At 42.4% G+C, this 21,858-nt stretch overlaps 1 protein-coding gene across 8 annotated transcripts in view; it reads right to left on the bottom strand.

Annotated features, from left to right (window-relative positions):
* LOC133410306 (plakophilin-4-like) overlaps positions 1-21,858 on the bottom strand; it is a 109,448-nt gene that overhangs the window by 69,744 nt on the left and 17,846 nt on the right. For 3 of the 8 annotated variants that reach the window (XM_061691281.1, XM_061691280.1, XM_061691283.1), the window contains exons 1-2: positions 17,023-17,199; positions 9,783-9,916 (exon numbers count right to left, since the gene is read on the bottom strand). In XM_061691281.1, coding sequence (XP_061547265.1) covers positions 9,783-9,916; positions 17,023-17,038 — 150 coding nt within the window. In that variant the 5' untranslated portion in view covers positions 17,039-17,199. Of the gene's footprint in view, positions 1-8,146; positions 8,446-9,782; positions 9,917-14,297; positions 14,381-17,022; positions 17,201-21,858 lie in introns of those variants that run through there. The other 5 variants (XM_061691278.1, XM_061691276.1, XM_061691282.1 and 2 more) reach the window with 5 other exon arrangements.

The raw sequence follows: 21,858 nt of genomic DNA, 5'->3' as shown, positions 1-21,858 counted from the left end.
GAGCCACACTCGTTGACCCACTCCCAGGTCCTCCTGCAGCGCCTCACCAAGGTCAATGCAGCTGGAACCGTGGATTCTGGGGCTATGGCAGGAAACAGAGATGGTTGGTAACCATGTACAATGTGAAAAGGCGATAGACCAGTGGATGCTGAAGGGAGAGAGTTGTGAGAGAACTCGACCCAAACCAGTTTCTGACACCAGGATTGTGGCTCCTGTGAAGCAAGACATCGGAGCCCAGTCCCCAGGTCCTGGTTCAGCCTCTCGGTTTGTCCGTTGGTTTCAGGATGAAACACCAATGACAGACTGACGGTGGCACCTATTAGACTGTGAAACTCTTTCCAAAATCATGAAATGAATTGAGGGGCCCCTTTCCGATACCACATTCTTGGGAAAACCATGAAACTTGAATACATGGTTAATCATCAACTCGGCAGTGTCTTTTGCTGAGGGGAGTTTTGGAAGTGCAATGAAGTGTGCCATCTTATCAACAACTGTGAGAATGGTGGTATTTCCTTTAGAGGCCGGTAATCCCGTCACAAAGTCTACGGAGATGTCTGACCAAGGACGTTGTGGTATTGGCAGGGGTCGCAATTCCCCCGAAGGACGTTGACGAGAGGGATTGTTAGCAGCACATACCTGGCAAGCATTGCCGTAATTGATAACATCCCTCCTAACATTAGGGCACGAAATCGAAATCTGTTCGACCACAGATTCTGTTTTGGCAATGCCTGGGTGATTTCCAGAACCAGGTCGGTAGGATAAGATGAAATAACATTTTGAGGAAAATAGAGCCCATCTAGCCTGCCTAGCATTTAATCTTTTAGCAGATTTAAGATACTCGAGGTTCTCGTGATCGGTCCAAACTAAAAACGGAGTCTGTGCCCCTTCTAGCCAGTGCCTTCACTCCACCAAAGCCACCCTGACCGCCAGCAGTTCACGGTCACCTATGGCATAATTTCTCTAGGCTCGAGTCAGTTCTTTACAGAGATAAGCACAAGGATGTAACTTACCATCCTTGAGACATTTCTGGGAGAGCACTGCTCCTATTCCGGCATCAGACGCATCAACTTCTACAACGAACTGCTGGTTGGGATCTGGCAAAGTGAGGATGGTAGCGGAGGTAAAGCTCGATTTCAGTTTCTGTAACACTGACTGACAAACCGGGTTCCACACAAATGGTCTGTGTGGCGGGGTAAGATCATGCAAAGGCGAGGCTATAGAACTGAAATTTCTAACGAATTTTCTGTAAAAATTTGCGAACCCTAAGAACCTTTGTACATACTTGCGTGACCTGGGAGTGGGCCAATTAATCACGGCATCGACCTTGCAAGGCTCCATTTTGACTTCACCTTGAGCCAGCACGAAACCCAGAAAAGAAACTGACGCCTTGTGGAACTCAAATTTCTCAGCGTTGACATAAAGTTAATGAATAATGTGAATCTCCTCATCCGGGGAGTATATAAAATATCGTCCAAATAGACAAAAACATACACATTCAACATGTCACGCCAGACCTCACTGACAAGGTTTTGGAAAACAGCTGGAGTTTTAGTGAGTCCAAAAGGCATTACCAAATACTCATAATGTCCCGTTGGTGTGTTGAATGATGTTTTCCATTATCCCCCTCCCTTATCCTGACTAGATGATATGCATTTCTTAAGTCCAGTTTGGTGTAAACCTTGGCTCTCTCCAGGAACTCAAAGGCGGTGGAGATGTGAGGAAGAGGGTACCCTTTTTTCACTGTTATCTCGTTGAGACCCCGGTAATCGATACAGGGTCGCAGGGTCTTGTCCTTTTTGTCCACAAAGAAAAATCCTCCTACCGCAGGGGATGAAGATGAGTGAATGATCCCTGCTGCCAGTGATTCTTCCACATACTCCTTCATAGCCTTGTGTTCCGGCCCTGAAAGAGAGAACAACCTCCCCCGTGGAGGTGTGGTCCCAGGCAGCAAGTCAACTGCACAGTCATAAGGTCTCTGGGGTGGAAGGGACTTGGATTTGGAAAAAACATCTCTAATGTCATGGTAATAGGTGGGCACTTGAGATAAGTCAGGATCCCCCGGTGGGGTCTTTGGAATTTCATTAGAAACATATCCCTGAACATTACATGGAGGCTTGAAACAGTTCTGGGCGCAATTGCTGCCCCATGACATAACATTGCTTCTCTAAAATAAGGTCGTAATTTAGGGCGTCAAAAACATGAAAACTAATGCGTTCCGAGTGAAAATAAGGAAATGGGTTCTGTCTCTCTGCCTGGTCTACCAAGGGGAGAGACGGAACCTGCCCAGTTGCATGGGTTCATCCGTGGTGACGCTAGCTAGTCGATTGAGACCGGCAACAGGGGATCTGCCTTGGTTTGGCTGATCACCGACGCTCGTCCTCCAAGTGCGCGGTGACGCATCCTTCCACCGATCTCCGTCCAGCTCGCGATCCAAAAGCCTTTTGTCGATCTTCACGGCGAGAGCGATGAGAGTGTCCAAGTCGGTCGGCAGGTCTAGTGGAACCAAATGACCCTTGACGGCAGGGTATAGTCCTTGAAAAAAATTTATCGAGTAGCCTGGCCTGGCCTGTTGGGTGACGTGGAAGTCAGAAAATGAGGACGGTCAAAGGGCTGGCTGGTTACTGCTGTAGTAACTCTGACTCAGTTGCCAGAACCTCCCCCCACGTGATGGGCTGCATTCTATCAGGCTGCCCTGCTATGAGACGGCCACTAGAAGATGCTTACTGGGCCCTAAAGTAATTAGCAGGTCCCCTCGAAATCTTGATTTACAGTAATCAAAGAGTCCTTTTCTTCGTTTGAACTGACAGCAGCCAAAAGGGACAGATTGATGAACACAACATTCAACTATTAGCTTAATATTCAAACGTGCACTCAAGGGGCCACCCACTGGCGTTTGAGAGTGCTGAAACCTGTGAACTTCCATACAAAGTTGTTTCTAACTGAAGATAAAATGCCCGTTTTGATATTTCACAAACTCTGCAGAAATATTCCAAATGTATGCCTTGATGTCTGTGTCAGCGTGTCAACTTTACAGGTGCGGCTGCGAGACTTTGAGAACTTATTCTTGTGATTAGGAACCAAACAGCATGACATGTGATTGAACAATAACCAATTGATCTGCCAAGACTAAAGTTTAAACAATCATTCTATATACTTGATCTATGAGTAAGAGCACAAAGTTGGGAGCGTTTTAGATTAATGTATGATTTTTAAACCCATTTAATTGGTCAAAATTGTAGACTAGATTCAAGCTGATGGCTGTGGTCTTCTCCTGGTTTCTCCGTCCCTCTTGGACACGCCTCCTGGGCACTTAACCTTTGCTCTCTTTCGTGTCTAGGCTCTCTTGTCTTGCTTCCTGGCTCTTCCTAACATCTCCCCAGCTCTGGGGTGGCTTTCGGCCAACCGCCTCCCCCTTTTTGTTCCGTTGTCCCCCGGTGGCACAACCACGTGCGCGAGCGAGGCCCGGACAAGCCGGTGGCGCGGTCCGATCGAAAAAGCCGGCCATGCGGCATTCATCCTTTTCTTAGCTTGAGCTGTTGGCGGAGGCTCCGGGAAATCATGCCCTGCATCCTAGTACACCCGCAGTTGAGAGCAAGATCGAAGCCCACAGCAAGCTCATTAAGCAGGACAAGTTACGAGAGCATCCCAACGGGACAACAATTTTTCTTCTTCCGCCTCTTTTTCTTTTGTTTTATTTTTCTATATCTTTTTTCTTCTTCAACCAAACCTGTCACCGTGCTTCCCGAGATGACTGAGACAGACCATCCCACCGACCAGCTGATCTACGGTCGTGAGTAAACACTGCAATCATTGCCAAAATGTACAAGATTAGTGCCTAATAATTTTGGGGAAATTACTAGCGTCACAGAAAATCCCAATTTAGCTCTCTCTCGCTCTGACTCAACACATTTAAATGCTCACATTCACATTTGTATCCCAGCAGCACACAATGTCCTATTTCCCTTTCTGTACACCTATTTATTTTTCTTTCACCTGTATTAATGCTATTTTCTTCCTGTAGTTACCCTTTATGTGTTTCTCTATAGATCCCTCATAGATTTCATTAAATATTCCATAAAATTCCACTCTTGGTTGTGTTTTGTGTGTGTTTTGAGTTTAAGTAAGCTTCTGTCATCTAGAACTTTTATTTCATAAAATGTAGCAACCTTTAGATTATGAGACTGATAAAAGGTTTGTCGTCTCTTTCTCCTATATTTCATACAAATAAAAAGTGACGTGGGGCCCTTTACGAGATTGATTTATAACGCTAAGCATCAAATCACGCTAAACCAGCAGCAACGGAGCCGTCGCTCCTTCGACAGATTTATTTCTTAAATAATTTCCATTTTATCCAAAAACCAATATACGCTACACTGGCTTTAGCTTTAGTCACTGTGTGTGCAGTGACTGGGTCAGTTGAGGCCATCGGCAGGTCAGCAAGAATATGCTTGTGTTTACTGTATTTTGCTATCGTTTGTTCAATAAAGCAATTGAAAGAGAACCAGTGGCTGTTTACATCCTCTATCCAAACCATCTCTTATGGATTACAATTCATTCTAACTAGCGGTGGTAAGCTATATACAATTAGCTAACGATGTTTACTTACCTGAGAAGTAAAGTTGAGGACGGGACAGCGAAGGACGACTGTACTGTAAAAACTTGGGGAAAAGAAACAATCGCTTTAAAATCTGCGATATAGCAGGGGCGTGAACAATGAACCGCGATCTAGTGGGGAAACACTATACTGTGTTTGTATAACCTCCTTCTCGTTATGTACTGCACTACTTCTGATTGGGGTGCTAATCAGGGAGATAATTATAATTATAATGATGACAGTGATGTTCATGAATATTAACAGTTAGGTGTTGGGGGAGATTTTTCCCGGGCTACATTCAGATCAAGAGTGTGTTGTGCCAGGCCTGATGTACCGCTCCTCTCGCAACTTGTCACGCGGGGGACAGATTGCCTTCTCTTTCCTCTTTCCTGATTTTCAGCTTCCCTCTACATTGACAGCTGCCTGCCACAATACATTTAGAAAACGCTTCAGCGGTGACAGTCTATCCAACTCCGCTGTTCTCGCCTCAAGCCCCTGGTCTATCTTTTTTGTCCTTTCCTCCCTTTGTCCCTGCCTCCACATTTAAGTGTTTTGTCTTTTCCATTGCACACCAGAGCACTCTCTTTCACCTACATCCCACCCCTGCAAATGTGTTGCACTCTTCCTCCCTCGTGGGGTAATTGCTTGGAGCCAGGCTTCCATTTTGTTGTCCATAATCGAGGCCACAATGCTTATGGGTCTAGATTTCCCCTCGCCTTTGTCACAGCAGAGGCAGCACCAGGGGGAGGAAGGCAGATAAGAACCAGAGGATCGGAGAAAAATGGACAGTCAATTGTAATTAGAGGGCTTATTCACTTTCACGTACCAAGGTAGGAGATTATCGTCCGCAGAGAGAAAATATGTTCTCTGGCTCAATTTAGGCAGGAAATTGTGTACGTAATGGCAAAAGGCTTCGTATGTCCTTTACTGTATACCAAGATCTGTATATACAGCTCTGGTAAACATGAACTCATTCACCGCTTTGGATGTTTATATTTGTCAAATGGAATCCAACTGTTTACTTTCACCGACGAATATATTAGTTTTCCTACGGGTAGGTGTGAAAGAGGGTCTTTCCCAGCTTGTCTGTAAAATTCAGGTTTGTAAACCACTGTAAAGACAAACAGATCACTGTAGATGGAAGCGATGCATCGCTTTGGAATTGAGATCAGCAGAGCTTTTGAGTAGCAGATAAAGATTAGTTGAATCTCAACTTATCACTTCGATCGTGAGGGAAAGGAATGTTGGAAGTTTAGGGACGTCGCGCTCAAACAGTATGTATATGTAGGGTATAAAGAGAGTATGTGGCACGGAAAGCAGTAGAACGTGTGAGTCACAGTCGTGAGAAAAGATGACGCAGTTCATGAAGTGAATGATGAACGCGATGTAAAAAAGCCACTGACGTTCAACTTAAGTCACGCGGTGAGTCAGCGTTGTTCATGGCGCCTTTCATAGTTGTATATTGTAAATAAATTCTTGTTTTGCCATCAAAACCCCTTTCTCAGTCTTGTTTGTTGTTGTTTTATAGTGTGAGTTGTCAATAAAGCAAAAATACTACCATCAACGTCACTGTCGTGCTTGACATTTTTTGGCGTTTTTTCGCAAAAAGCTTGTTGCCTGCTTTTCAGTCAGAAACTGGTGTTTTTGGTGAAACCAACCAATGTTCGACTGCTGGTTACTAAAGAAGGGAAAAGGGTAGAACAACTTTTCTGGGGAAAGAAGAAAGTCTACTCTTTTCTTTTGATTTTGTTTATTTTATCACAGAGCAATATTCTGTGGGTCTTGAAATATCATTTAAAATACTATACAACGGCTGGGGATATGGGGAACTCTGCTTTGAAAATCGCAGGCTTTGAATCAGTTAAAAGATCCCACCCAAAAAAAACAGGACTATTTTCTTATATTATATCTCATTTTCTGCAAATAAATGCTCCCAGTCAGTGGTTCAACCAACATTAAAATACAATAGCACAAAAAGCCTGAATGTTTATCAATTTTGCCTTTTTCCTTAGGGTTGCGGGTGAGCCTATCACAGCTGACTTGAGTCGTCGTACACCCAGGACTGATCGCCATGCAATCAATCGCAGTGTCCAATTTCGTGCCAATATCCATTTTGATGGTCTATTACAAGTGCATTATCTGGCCGTTTATGCTGCAGTTTTATTGGCAGATATCAAATAAACCTTAGATTTGTATCCACATTTGGCTGATTTCTGATTTTGAAGATGTCCTAATTCAGGTGTTTTCTTCTCTATACGCAGCCATGGCAGATATCCAAGTAGGATAATAACATGGGAGAAAAATAATAACCTGAATGGTTTCATTTGAACCATGCAATGTGATTCCATCTTACTATTAGCATTTCACTGTGTTCAAAGCATCACAATAAATAAATCATCATACAATCGAATGCCCAATTGCTGATGCAAATATTAAAAGTACTTTATCTAAATCTCATCATATAGTTTTCAACACGTTCTACTACCATCTGAATAACCATACTCACACACACACACACACACACACAAAAACTTGAGATTAACTGGCTCAGTATCCAAGGTTGTCAGCACTTTGTTTATTAAACCAGTCAGTGACACTGGGTCTTGTTTTGACTGTCTCGTGGCTTGTCTTTAGCGTGAATGGTTGGCTGTTTGTAACAGTCCACACAGGAGGATTCTGAGAATTTCATCGAAGTCAAAACCGTCATGAAGTAATGGTTGTCATCCAACAACTACAAAATACAGTTGTAACACGCACAGTTGTGATAAGTGTATAACTGGAAAAAAAGTGACAACCGCTGCGGTAGTGATGGTAATCAGGTACTGATATACAGTATTTTATAAAGCAAGAAATTTCTACACTGAGCATGGACCCCTCATTGGAAGGAAGAATGAATGAAAGCAAGAGGTTAACAATTGACTAAAAATCTAACACTGTTGGTCTTAAGGAATTCCACACTGCTTTTCCAATTTGTGTGACCTTTTAATTGAGCATAAACTGATTGACAAGACCAGTGGCAAATCGTTTGACACCAGAACCAATTTCTTAATGAATTATTCATGATTTGGACAAAATATCTGAGGTTAAGCTGTCAGCCACAGTGACTGATTCCCAACCTTTTTCCACTCAGGCCCATATTAGCAATGTAGTTCCTCCCCCGAAAGTCACTCAAATATATCCCGTTCTGACAAAATGTCAACGTAATTGTACACACAGCAAACATGAATCAAAAAGTCATTTGCCTCGAAAATTAGTGCACTACTGCCTTGAATACCAATTAAATAGTATTTTACTCAACCCATACAACTTGACAAGATTTGGATAGAGAGCAAATGAACCAGCTGGAAGAATGCAGCTATAAAATGTTAGTGCCTCTGCCCTTGTTTGGGCATGTGGGCAAAGTCTGCCTTGTGCAGTCATCCGAGTCTGAGAGAGGGATATTTCCACAGTGAAACATAGCGAAAAAGACCCAGAGCAACAGGAAATTAAGAAGTACTTGGAAAGAAACCAGCCAATGAAGAGCAAGAATGACAAGTGACAAAATACACTCACCAAGTTCTCTGACATCCTTAGCCCTTAACCAAAACTACAGCCAAGGGGGTGAGCATGCTTACGCCGACAGTGTGATTCCTCAAAAATCTCAACAAGCAAAGGAAAAAAAGGACATCTACTAACCCTGGAGCTCATTTCCTCCCTTTTCACTCTCACCCACCCCCTCATCTGCCTTTTCAACTTGCGATCATTTTACGCTCTACACGAGGAATCCCCTTAGAGGCAGGTCTCTGTAGACGGTGGTCAATGAAGCTCTGGCAGGTTCCACTCCGCGGATATCTGCTCCAACCGGACAAGCCACTATCGAGGATCCTCAGGGAAAGGAAGTGACATCGACAGGAGCTGCCTCCTTCCTTTCTTTACTTGAGCAAACAAAAGCCTACTTTCTTCCAGGAAGCTAAGATTTGACCTGTGTGTGGTCTTTATTAATAAACAGCAGAGAAGTCAACAGTCCTTCCAGGGAGAAACAAAGTGTCACTGACTGTGTTGGATTCCCAGAGTGATAGAATCCAGAAAAACACTGGATAACTAATTAAGAATTTAGTAATGATCAATTAGTAGAAAATATATAATATATATCGGTTACTTGAAAAAGCTCTGTTGAATGAATGTATGAATATAGGGGGTCCTGGGTTTAGGATGGTGTTCCGATCCAACACGGTTCCGACATAACCCACAGTTTATCACTCAACCAACCTACCGCAGTGGTAAAGTCATAATTATAGAACAATGGTACCATGCCTCACAAGTGACCCCACCTACGAGTTTTTCAAGATTTGAGTTGACACTTGGCCGATTTTCTGTCTTGAGTTGAAAGTAAAAACTTTAGTTACGAGCACGAAATGGTGTCAGCGAGCAGCACAACAAGCGGCTCTGCTAGCAAACTCTGCTCGCTTCATACGAACACAAAGCAAAACGCCATCAATGGGCTGAAGAAACTAGCATTTCCAGGGAGAAACAAGAAAGAGCATACAACAATACAAGAAAGAGCATACAACAATACTCACAGGCATGTATTCTTTATCCTCTGGGAAGAAATTACAAATATTACTGCAGCTGAGCTGCAACGCTCTTCTTCTGTGTTTTATAAAATTTTCCTGCGGTATGTCTGTGCGTATCATAGAGCATCCCTGTGGCCAAGGCGTACACACCAGAAGGAGCATCACTATCCCCATTGAATTATCATGATGCACATTTTATTCTTTACATTCTTTTTAATTATGTTATAACTATGTTTTTATAAAGTACGATGCAGAGTGCTATTTTTCTTTTTCAAAACGTTGCAAATGTTTGGGTTTTTTGTGGTCATTCTTTGACTCCGTGAAATGGATTAATGGTATATTTATTCATTTCAATGGGGAATGGTGATTTGACATGTGAGTGTTTTGAGTCATAACGGAACAAGTTAAATTGGTCAGTCAAGGCACCACTGTACTGTGCAAATCTGTATGAAAAACACTTCTAGGCCATACTGTAAATATAACAGAAGCAATTTTTGATTAGTACTGTGCCTTGATATTTTTCTAATGGAAAATAGAGTATATGCCCTGGGTTCAACAAATGTTGGGAAACACTGCAAATAGTGTACATTGAGGGGCATGACACGAGTGATAATACGAGCGATATGGCACACTACCTGTTCTTTCACAGATGCTAGGATATTGTTGGCCGTGTTATTCGGCGCCACGCTGCGGCTTGTCGAACGGCTGCGGGAGGTCAACAGAAGCCCCTCCTCCATCACTGGGCTCTGCTCGGGAACTGGCATTCCTCCTGGATGCACACAAAAACACACACACATGATGGCCATCTGTATCGATCGCAAAGCTCGTGTATACATCAACCTCTTCTTAATGCTCATTGACAGAAGAGTAAGTAGCCATCAACGGTCATGCACCACCGCAAACAACGATGAACAAATGCACACCCACACACAGATACACCATATGGCCTGAAGACCGTCAGTGTTTCTAGACGATGACTGTGCAAATCAACACCATATGGCCTTGATAGAACAACACACAACATGAATAGTAATTTAGGAAATACATTAAGAGGAAACATCCATGATCTAATGCATCAAAGTTCCACTACAGTGGTACCTTGACTTATTAGTAGGGATGCACGATAACTATCGGACCGATAATTATCGGGTCGATATTGGAAAACAATGAGGTCACACCACTCGGTCGGATATAAAAAATAAAAAATCTGGAACCATAACAAAATCAGTCTCATTCAGCGGCGCGCTGATCGCATGCAGGCAACCAAGCGGCTGCTGTTGCACTGGCTCGTGACAGCCTTGGATATTTTGACTAAACTTTTTCACCTACGACACCAAAAATAGACAATGTCCGCTGTAAATTAGCATATGATCACCAGCACTTGCTGAAATTACGATCATCCAGTGACTGAGTTCGTAACTACGATGCTCACAACCGTTTACATCCTTCGGCGCGCAGCTCGGCACGACAGCGGCCTACGAAGCAGCGGACACGCTTTGCAGCTCAAGCCAATAGACTAGAGGAGGATTAACATTGATGATCACGGTGGACGACTGGTTAGCCCGTCTGCCTCATAGTTCTGAGGACCCGGGTTCAAATCCGGCCTTGCCTGCGTGGAGTTTGCATGTTCTCCCTATGCCTGTGTGGGCTTTCTCCAGGTGATCCGGTTTCCTCCCACGTCCCAAAAAGATGCATGGTATGTTGATTGAAAACTCCACATCGGTCTCAATGTGAGTGCGAATGGTTGTTTGTTTTGTATGTGCTCCGCGATTGGCTGGCGACCAGTTCAGGGTGTACCCCGCCTCTCGCCCAGAGTCAGCTGGGATTGGCTCTAGCAGCCCAGCGACCCTTGTGAGGCTAAGCGGTACGGAGGATGAATGAATGAATGATCACCCATTCTTATATTGTTTAAAATGTTTAAAAAACTGAATATTTGAACCTTCGTATTATTTGAATATCTTAGTATTGATTGCACAATAACAAGGTACATTTATAGATTGCATTTAACCTCAGTCAACCTCAGTACAAGGAATACATAAAACCTTGCAATTCCACAAGCACGACAACAGCTAAAGAAATACCATTCGGAAAACCCTCGCTTAGTCATTTAACAAACACGTACCATATGACAAAGCAACTAAACGTTTTTTTTTTTCATTTACATGTAAAGATTAGATGTAGAGCTAAATAGTTTTTATTTTGTTGTGTTACAAAAGTTTAACTAAAATACCGTTGCGGAAACCTGATTTGGCATATTCTCCTGTATACAGCCTGGACATAACTTGAAGTTATTCATTGTTAAATATTGCCATACATAATTCTTCTGCAATGTTTTGCAATTAATGTAAATCAAACAGTTTATAAAATAAACATGAGCTGTTGTTCTGAAACGCTGTCTATCAATAAATGTCCTGGGAAGTAAGTAGAGATTCACACCATTTATTTTTAGGATATTCTGAAATTATCAGCATCATAAAACAAAAAAACAAAAAATAGAGATATTTTTCTTTTGAGCTTATCGGCGACCCCTACTAGTAGGCCACAAAGCCAGCAGCACAACACTGGCGAAAACAACCATCCAAGGTCGATTGACACCAAACAACCAAACTCTCGGGTGGACCCTGGCTATACTGTACATCTGTTTAGCGACTTGCATCCAAAGCAAACGAAAATACTGTACTCGCGCTGCATTGCTATCTACACTACTACTGCAAATAGCACTCGCCCGGTGACTACAAATTCTCAGAGTGTAGACAAGAGACACCGCCACCCACTATCACTAACAGCAGTTGGGCACTGAACTGTAGCTACAACTACTGGAAACCTTTTTTTTTTTTCCCACTTCAACCAAGTCACAACAACAACTCAAGTGGCGGCGTTTTTTTAAGTTTGCCAGTAACTCAAATTGCGCTCGCAACACAAGGCAAAGAATAAAAAAAAGAAATTGCTATATCAACGTAAGTTGGGGCACTCGTAAGTCAAGGTACCACTGTAGATTTAAAAATATGAAGGAAATAAAACTAGAACCCAGCGCAAAAAGATAAGTGGGTGCCTGTGGTTCGCAGGTGAAATGAGCAACTGGAATAAATAAGGCTCCAAGGCAATGCTGCATATCGCTTAGGAGTTGTCGTCAGAGTCACACACCTAAGGCAGACAAAAGGAAGTGTTTCTTTGGGGAAATGGATTTTTACTGCCCGAGAGATCCACTGTAGCTGTCATCTCCAAGCGACTTAGACTAATGATTTCGAGACAAATTCCAAACTTGTGCTTTCTACACAGAGCTTGGCCAACATGATTTACAACTGAAGAAGACAGGACGCCAATTTAGGAGTAGCTAGTCAACATCTTCATGTATCAAGACATACAGTATAGCGCAGACGTAAAACATCCACACACTGCTGATAGATGTCAGATTTGGGGATATAAAAAATGAAACCCAGACAAGAACAAAGTACAAAGGGCGCAGAGACTTTTATTGATTTATGCATTTATTTGATCGAGACATCACACAAAAAGCATTGGCCAAAATCAGTCATTGCTTCAGTGTTTTAGCATGAACAATGCAAAGTCTCAACACTTTGACCACCAGAGGCTTAACTCATTCACTGCTGTGGACGTTGAAATGAGAGAGTTGAAATGTTATGAAATGATTGGTCTCACTAATTTTACATAACAGAACAAAATAAAGAGGGCTGTAAATAGCAACAGCAGACCAAAATATAGTACAATGTTGCCAGCACCTGTTTGCTACTTGCAAATTCACTTATTCATTATTTCATCTAACCGCGGTTCAATCCCCGGTGTGGTGTTTGCATGTTCTCCCCGTGCTTGCGTGGGTTTTCTCCGGGCACTCCGGTTTCCTCCCACATCCCCAAAACATGCATGGTAGGTTAATTGACAACTCTAAATTGCCAGTAGGTGTGAATGTGAGTGCCAATGGTCGTTTGTTTGTATGTGCTCTGCGATTGCCTGGCAACCAGTTCAGGGTGTATGTACCCTACCTCCTGCCCGATGACAGCTGGGACAGGCTCCAGCGCGCCCGTGACCCTAGTGAGGAGAAGCGGCTCAGAAAATGGATGGATGGATGGATGATTTCATCTATTCAGGATTTTTCTGGAACTTATCCTTAGTCAGCCGCTAAAGACTATATCACCTATTCGCTGTTATTGTGCTCTTTCCGAAATGCCCTATGATGGATACGACAAAAAGTTGCCAGAGCCTGATCTAATGGAAAGTAAGGATTTGGCGCCATCTTGTGGCATCTATAGGCAATTGTAAATGTTTTTAGAGGGGGGGGGGGCGTTATTCACTTATGGTTTTTCACTATTCACAGCAGGGCTCTGTCCCTATCCCCTGCAAATACTTAAAACAAATTTAAATCTCAACACTCACATTTGGTGACACCACACCCAGTACGCAAATAGTTTCTTGCCCTGCCTTATCCCTGATATCTGGATTTTGGCCTGTTTCACTGCCGCTTCTTACCTCTCCTGCTCAGATTGCGATGATCGAAGTGAAGTTGTTGCTGTACGGATTCTGCTTTGACTTGACTTGGATAGCAGAGAGTTACTGTGTATGGCAAAATAGCAGAGCTGCCTGTAGGAATAGCAGCCCATTTACTGATCTTGTTGTGTTGTTGTGTAGCTGACCTATTGCGATGGCTTGCAGGTATTCAAAAGCCTGACTAAGTCCATTCGGGTGCAGACAGTTTTTACTTTCAAGGCTTAAGGGGTCATATCCTCTCCATGCAAGTGTGCCTGCCAACTTCAAACAAGCAAGCGCTTACACCACACACATACGACATCATTTAACTCCGGCTGAGTCACTTTGTGAGACGGTTAGCTTGTTTACAGTGAAGACATAAAACATTGTTTTAAGCGAGAGATAAAGGGAGTATTTGTATGAAATACACTGGAGATCCCTTGGTTATTTTGACAAAAAAGAACCCCAGGGGAGTGTGTCGACAAGGCAGAATTTCAAGGTGCATGTCCCAACTCGAGTCATGTGCCATCACTGGCGTTCAATGACAGACATTACAACCAAGTATCCACACAGGATACTCCAAGGCGCCCTCCCAAATTCCTTTCCCACTCATTCATAGCATTGCGGCACGCCTCCCTACAACCTCCCCTCCCTCATGTCTTCCTTACCACTTCAGCTGCAGCACTCAAATCCACGACGTGGGCCTCCGAGAAAGCAGTCAGGAACTTGCAATTTGACCAATGCTCCTCCTCTGACACGCGGTGATGAAAAACACACAGTGGGAAGTGTAAAACAGAAAGGTCACCACCACAGCTGGAGCAAAAGGTTTCAGCTTTAAAACCTGTAACAGTTGACTGCATTTATCCGCCTTTTGGCTTCTACAGTGAACCTCCCCCATTTATCAGGGGCAATACGTTAGTTTTAAAGTTTTAACTAATTTAAACTCATTAAAACACACTTATTAACAAACTGTGAGCGTATTTGAACAAACAAAATACTAATTGTAAACATTAAATGTAGAGATAATACTGTATGTAGTGTACTGTTGCGTATATATGCATGTGCCTTTAAGAGGCGGGGCCTAGCAATGCGGGATGTGATGCGGCGAGTCTGCCTACTGCGTGTGAATGTCTGGGCATGAGGTGTTGACTGGAGTACAGGGTCCGAATTATCCGGTATCGCATTGGCAAATGCGAGGTAAAATGAAGTCTTTGCCGATGCATTATTCCTCAATTTCCTTCACTACAATATGCGATGCATGTTTTTAAAGTTTACTGTAAGCAAAACATTTTTCTGGGCGGTTAGCAGCTCTCAAAACAAAGATTGAACCGTTTATTTCTCATAACTGGGTGAAAAGCTCGTGCATTGATAACAGAAATTAAAATTGTGTAACCTTAACACTGAGTACAACTTGCTTTGATGAATTTGATTGCTGGGATAGGCTCCAGCACGCCCGCGACCCTAGTGAGGAGAAGCGGCTCAGAAAATGGATGGGTGGATGTAAAAATAAATAAATAAATAAACAAACCTGCGCGTCCGCATTTAACAGCTGCCCAACCTCACAGCTTTACGGGCACTACCGCCATTGAATACGTGGTGCACGCTATTTTCTTATGCTCCCCAGCTACTGAGCCTCGGAGGCGAAAAGCTCTCTTTGCGTCCGGTGTCAACGCATTATAAATCACTCATCATCGCCTCCATGGCACCGTGTCGTTATCACCAAGGGAGGACGAGGGGGTAGAACATCAACTAGCGCGGTCATAGATATATATATATATATATATATATATATATATATATATATAAGATGTTAAAGAGTGCGGTAAACTGTCCTTTTCCCCAACATCCATCTCCCTCCCTTCCCGTTCATGCGTCCTGTTACCTTGAAGGCCCCCAGGACAATCAGAAACCACGCTCAGGGACAATATGCAGGGTTTCTACAACAGGATTTATGCTTTCCCAAAAGGCAAAAATTCTCTCTATACATAACATTACTTGTTCAAAAGGTCAAAATATGCCTCTATTTATGGAGTGAAGGGTTTTTTAATTTAGGATAGAAAAGCATAAAACTAGACAGTGATTTAGTACTTAGTGGAACTTTTATTAAAATATTGCCCAAAACAGCATTTTGAAGAATTGCTACACAAAGCTCAGCAATTGCGATACAAAAATAATTTTGTATCAATAAATGCTTGAGTGTGTTCATTGTCTTGATATGTTTTGTTGTTTTCCCAGTGTTCAATGAAAAGCTGAAAAGCGCATCGGCAACTGTCGCTCTTCTTTCCCACATGAGAGGTCATGACAGTTGATAGAACATAGAATATGAAAAAATATGCACTGAAATGTTAATCATTATAGTAATCATAAATATGAAGAGAGACAAAAAAACACAACAGATAGTTAATAACAACAGCCTCAGATATTAATTAATAATGTTAAAAATAAGTAAATGAATCAGAATAGTGGCCATTAGACGTAGTTCATGCCTGTCACAGTTTCCATAATATCACTGACCCTAACCCCAATAAGACATTGTTTGGTAGATTTCCTAGAGGAGAACATGAAATTACTTTCATTACAGTGATACCTCGACTTTCAAGTGACAATGAAATCATGATGCATTAACTGTTTAATTATTTACTTTCAATTTAATTGTTTTTACAACATATTTGTTGGTGTTTTTCGTCAGGGTTGGAACAAATTATTGGCATGTCCATTCATTTGAATAGAGAAAGATGATTTGAGATAGGAGTGTTATGAGTTACGAGCATGGTCACGGAACGAATTCAACTTGTAAGTCAAGGCACCACTGCTTATGCAAGTTGTGGTTACATACCGTATTAAAAGTGCCGGTATTTTACCAAAAAGAAAAAGGTATGGTCGACAATTTCTGGGTCAACTCCATCCAAACCTATTATGCATCAGTGCCCTTTACATATAACATCCATCCATTTTCTATACCACTTCTCCTGTTGAGGGTTGCCAGTCAATCACAGTACAAATATTGAAACAGACAACCTCTCAACACTCATTCTCACGGAAGTCAGGCAAGTGAACCACTACACCACCAGTGACTTTTATACAGAACAATAACACATAATAATAATACAGGCACTTTAGTAGGGGATAAACACTCTCCTACCTTTCACGGTAACCATAACAAGCATAATGATAAACAATGGCCACACTAGCATATTAGAATTACATACATTCTTCGTGGATGAAAAATGGCTTTGTGTGGATATAATCTGCCAATTGTTAGCAGTCCAACCATGCCCATAGAAAAGCAAAGACCACAGGAAGAAGAAGCACCAAGAAAATAAAACCCAAAAAGGAAGCAAACCTGTAAGTAATGTAAATAGACGAGAGAAAAGCTGTGATTTCTGATCCTACCTTTAAAATTCCCCATTATACACGTTCCATAAGCCACATAACGCTGTAAGGTTAGGCGTCCAAAAATGCCTTGAGAGACTCAACTGACAATGCCGCTGTCAAGCTTTGGCTGTGTTATAAGTACACAACAGACTGGCTCTGCAACATTTCTGTTTCTCTTCAAAAAACAACCCCATCGCCCTGCCCACCGGTAGGAGCGATGTGCTGTCAAGCTCTGGTAGAGTTTGAAAAACTAAGAAGTAGGTGAGCGAGGCGGAGTAAGAAGCCCAGTCTGTGAAGTTTTTTCATGGGCTATAATTAGGTTAATACCGAAGGACTACAGGGTGAAAGATGACCTCATTTTGGGCAGAACAAAGAGACAAACTAGTGTCTGGTTACTGACAAACTCGTAAATTAAAAATGCCCGTATGACCGTAAAATTCCAATAATTATATGACAAAACTTTCGAAAAGTTCGAAATGATGTATCGCGAGACTTCAACTAATGGCACCTAGAATTAACTCTAGGTGTGTGTTTACCTTCTTTTTTGGATTTTTGTGTGTGTTTTTGAGCTCTCTAACACGAGAGCTCAGTTCAGAAAGTCTCAGAAGGGTGAACTCTTTGTCTTTCTTGTTCTTTGACTTTTTTGTGACTTTTATTCCAAAGTTGTCACTTGTGACCGTTACGGTACTGTGTCTTGTTGTTTATACACTAGTTCACGTCTTTTTTATACTTGACAAGTAAGGATCTCAAAAAGCGAGCGGCAGTTTCTGTTTTATTTATTTCGGTTATTGATAATATTAACTAATTAATTGCCGTGGACGTCTATATTCGTCAAATGGAATACAACCGTTCACTGCCACCGATGTATATATTCGTCAAGTATGTTTTGGTCAACAGGTCGGTGTGGAAAAGGGTCTCACCCAGCTTGAGAATGTAAATGTTCGACTAAGTATAATATAACCCTGAATATGAAGTTGGAAAAGTAATTTAAAGTAGATTGAATGAATTACATTTTTCATTATCTATGTTTTTTTTTTTTTTAATTCCTCGGTCCTCTTGGTCCATCTGAAATCCACCCGTGCCTTGTCTCACCTTCCACAAGGAGCACTGCAGTAGAATTTCGAATATTAGCAAGCGCACAGCCTGAGTTTTCATGCAAACATGAAACCAGGATACAGAGTGAAATCAAGTTAATGCAGAAAAGTGAAAAACACAATCTGATGTTAGACAATAGGGGTGGGCAATATGGGGGAAAAAAATCTCAATATTTTAATTTTATTTTGCGATGACAATAATTTGATGATATCCTAAAAAAACTGAAAACTTCTACTTATTTCCCAGGACATTTATTGATAGACACAGCGTTTCAGAACAACAGCTCTTGTTTACGTTGTAAAGTGCTTCATACATTTACTGCAAAACTAATTGCACAACAATATTGAATGGCAAAATGTAACAATTAATAACTTCAAGTTATGGCAGCACGGCGGCCGACTGGTTAGCACATCTGCCGCACAGTTCTGAGGACCAGGGTTCAAATCCAGCGAATGCAGTGTTGCCTGTTTCAGGCTCAGACAGATTGCATGTTTTAATGCCTTATAGTGCCAGTTGTGGCCATAGTAACAGTATGAAAGTGCTTATTTGTCCAATAAACCAAATGTCAGCACTGACAGCTGTGTCTATCTTTAACTACTTGCGAGGGCATTACAAAACCTTCTAACTAGAGGTGGTAGGCTGTGTACTGATCACAGTTATCAGACTCAGGTTGCATTTTGCTTTCTATTTGTGACGCATCAGAGTCAAACCTAAAAAACTGGTTTGGTTTTTAACATTAGGAATAATGCTGGGGTCATTACAGTCGTACATTCTGTATAGCAAAACAACATTTGAATTCTACGGGATGTTATGTTGGATGCAAGCACACAACTGTGAGTTCGATGCTGTCACATTCTTGCATACAGGAGCGGGAAAAAATATCATCAGTTTTGTGTAGTTCAAATCTTAATCCTGATTTGCTGAGATGACATTTACAGGTTGCATCTGAAATCCAAAGCACGGATGGATTCCTATGTTTCCAATCTTCTTTTGATCAGAGAGAAACCGCTGTCACTTGAAGCAAAAGATGTATTGTCAGTCATCCGTAGGCTAATTCGTCTTTGAGGCACACCAGGACACTCACATTAAAAACAAAAGCCGAGGAATGATTACCAGCCATGCATATGAGTCTGAATTTAAGTGGCTCATTTGCAAGGGATTCAAATGCTGATTGCTCTGATTTTTGGAGCTCAAAGCGGCTGAAAAGACTGCTTGGAAACATACAACAGGCTGCATGTTTGCTCAACCAAATTACAGTCCAGCTATAAGACAAGAAGAATACTGCATGATTATAAATCACATCTTTGTGAGTTTCAATTTAATCCTCAACGACAATGTACATACATACAACCAATCAGGCTCACATTCACACTTACGGACAATTTTGTGTCTTCAATCAACCTAAGAAGCATGATTAGGGGATGTGGGAAGAAGCCAAAATACCTAGAGAAAACCCACACAAGCAATGGCAGAGTTGAACCCAGAGCTCCTGACCGTGACGTGCACATGCTAACTCACCACTACCTCACTATGCTGCCTCTAGTCAAAGAAAATTATGTACAACAGTGTCCTTTGGAAATCAACAATTCATGTGTTACTTTCTTTTACCAGTGCATTACCTTACCTCACCACAGAGTTTGATGACAGTTTCTTCCAGTGAATAGGTCAATTCAAATCCTTTATTCATCAGATGAGCATAATGCGGAGGAGCAGCGGCAGAGTTTGTGAAATATTATTGTTATTATTATTATTTTAAATATGACTCTTTTTCTTTATGGTTATGTTTTGTTCAATGATTGTGCATTTCTGAAATGCTTTAGTTTAATTTCAATCCCTTAAAATGAATAAATAAATAAATACAATTTAATGTGTTTGGCCTGATCCTTCATATTTTCTTTAAAGAAAAGGCATCTTACAAATTCTGCCTGGTAATCAAACGTATGAGTACAACTGTAATGTTCTCTCTTTTACTATATCAAAGTCAGGCTGCATTTCAGAATAAGAACAAGTCAGTATCAGAATCATCTTTATTTGCCAAGTATGTCAAAAACACACAAGGAATGTGTCTCCGGTAGTTGGAGCCGCTCTAGTAAGACAACAGACAGTCAATTGACAGAGAATACTTTTGAGACATAAAGACGTAAAAAGCACAGTCACAGAGCCATAAAAGGTTACAGTAATGTGGTAATGCCGGTACAATTTATTTATTGACAATTGTGCAAAAAGATGCAGAGTCCTTTAGCAATTAGAGCAGTTTGAAATGACAAATATAACAATAGTCCGGTGCAATGACCATTGTACAAAGGGCGCAGAGACTTCAAGAAATTAATGCAGTTTGAAGTGACGAGCAGTGCAATAATCTGGGACAATGTCGATTGTGCAAATGGTGCAGATGCTACTCAGGCGAATGAGTGGCCCGTATTGGTCAACAAAAGATATGCAAATAGCGCAGAGTGGCGAGACTACTACAGTGAGTGCACGGGTAATGTATAATTGGCCCGACAGACATGTGACAACAAACTCAAGACAAAATTGGCAGCATGTTGCAATGGAATTGTAAGTTAACTGTTTAAGAAGTTAATAGCAAGAGGGAAGAAGTTTTTGAAACGTCTGCTTGTTTTAGTTTGCATTGTTCGGTAGCGCCGACCTGAGGAAAGGAGCTGGAAGAGGTGGTGACCATGATGTGGAGGGTCCAAGTGAATTTTGCACGCTCTTGACTTAGTTCTGACAGCGTGCAAGTCCTCAAGTGGGTACGGGGGTACCGACAATCTTTTCAGCAGTTTTGATTGTCCGTTGCAATCGGAGTTTGTCCTTTTTGGTAGCAGCACCAAATCAGACTGTGATGGAAGAACACAGGACTGATTCGATGACTGCTGTGTAGAACTCCCTCAACTGCTCCTGTGGCAGGCCGTGCTTCCTCAGAAACCACACAAAGTACATCCTCTGCTGGGCATTTTTGAGGATGGAGTTGATGTTGATCTCTCACTTCAGGTCCTGAGAGACTGTAATTCCTAGGAACTTGAAGGTCTCGACGGTTGACACAGGGCAGATGATTGAGGACCTCCTGAAGTCCTCAATCATCTCTACAGTCTTGAGCGTGTTCAGCTCCAGCCGCTCCACTTCCTGTCAATACGTAGACTCGTCACTGTCTTTGATGAGGCCGATGACTGTGGTGTTGTCTGCAAACTTCAGGAGTTTGACAGAGGCGAGAGGACACAACCTTGGGGCGCCCCAGTGCTGGTGGTGCATGTAGATGAGGTGGTGCCCCTCAGCCTGTCCTGCCCGTAAGGAAGCTGTAAATCCACTGGCAGATGGCAGGCGAGGCGCTGAGCTGGAGAAGCCTGGAGGAGAGGAGTTTGGGGATGATGGTGTTGAACGCAGAGCTGAAGTCCATGAACAGGATCCTCGTGTAGGTCCCCGCGTCGTCGAGGTTTTCTAGGGTGAAGTGCAGTCCCATGTTGACTGCGTCATCCGCAGACCTGTTTGCTCTGTAGGCAAAATGCACGGGGTCCAGCAGGGGACCTGTGACCTTCTTGAGGTGGTCCAGCACGAGGCGTTCAAAGGACTTCATGACCACAGATGTCAGGGCGATAGGCCTGTAGTCATTCAGAGCCGGGATTGCAGGTTTCTTGGGGACTGGGATGATGGAGGCGCGTTTGAAACAGGATGGTACTTCACACAGTTCCAGAGATCTATTGAAGATCTGTGTGAAGACTTTGAGGCAGGATGGGGACACAAGGTCGCTGCCGCTTTGTTGAT

Source organism: Phycodurus eques, chromosome 12, assembly GCF_024500275.1.
Source record: "Phycodurus eques isolate BA_2022a chromosome 12, UOR_Pequ_1.1, whole genome shotgun sequence".
Lineage (NCBI taxonomy): Eukaryota > Metazoa > Chordata > Actinopteri > Syngnathiformes > Syngnathidae > Phycodurus > Phycodurus eques.
This window is presented reverse-complemented; position numbering and strand designations above follow the sequence as displayed.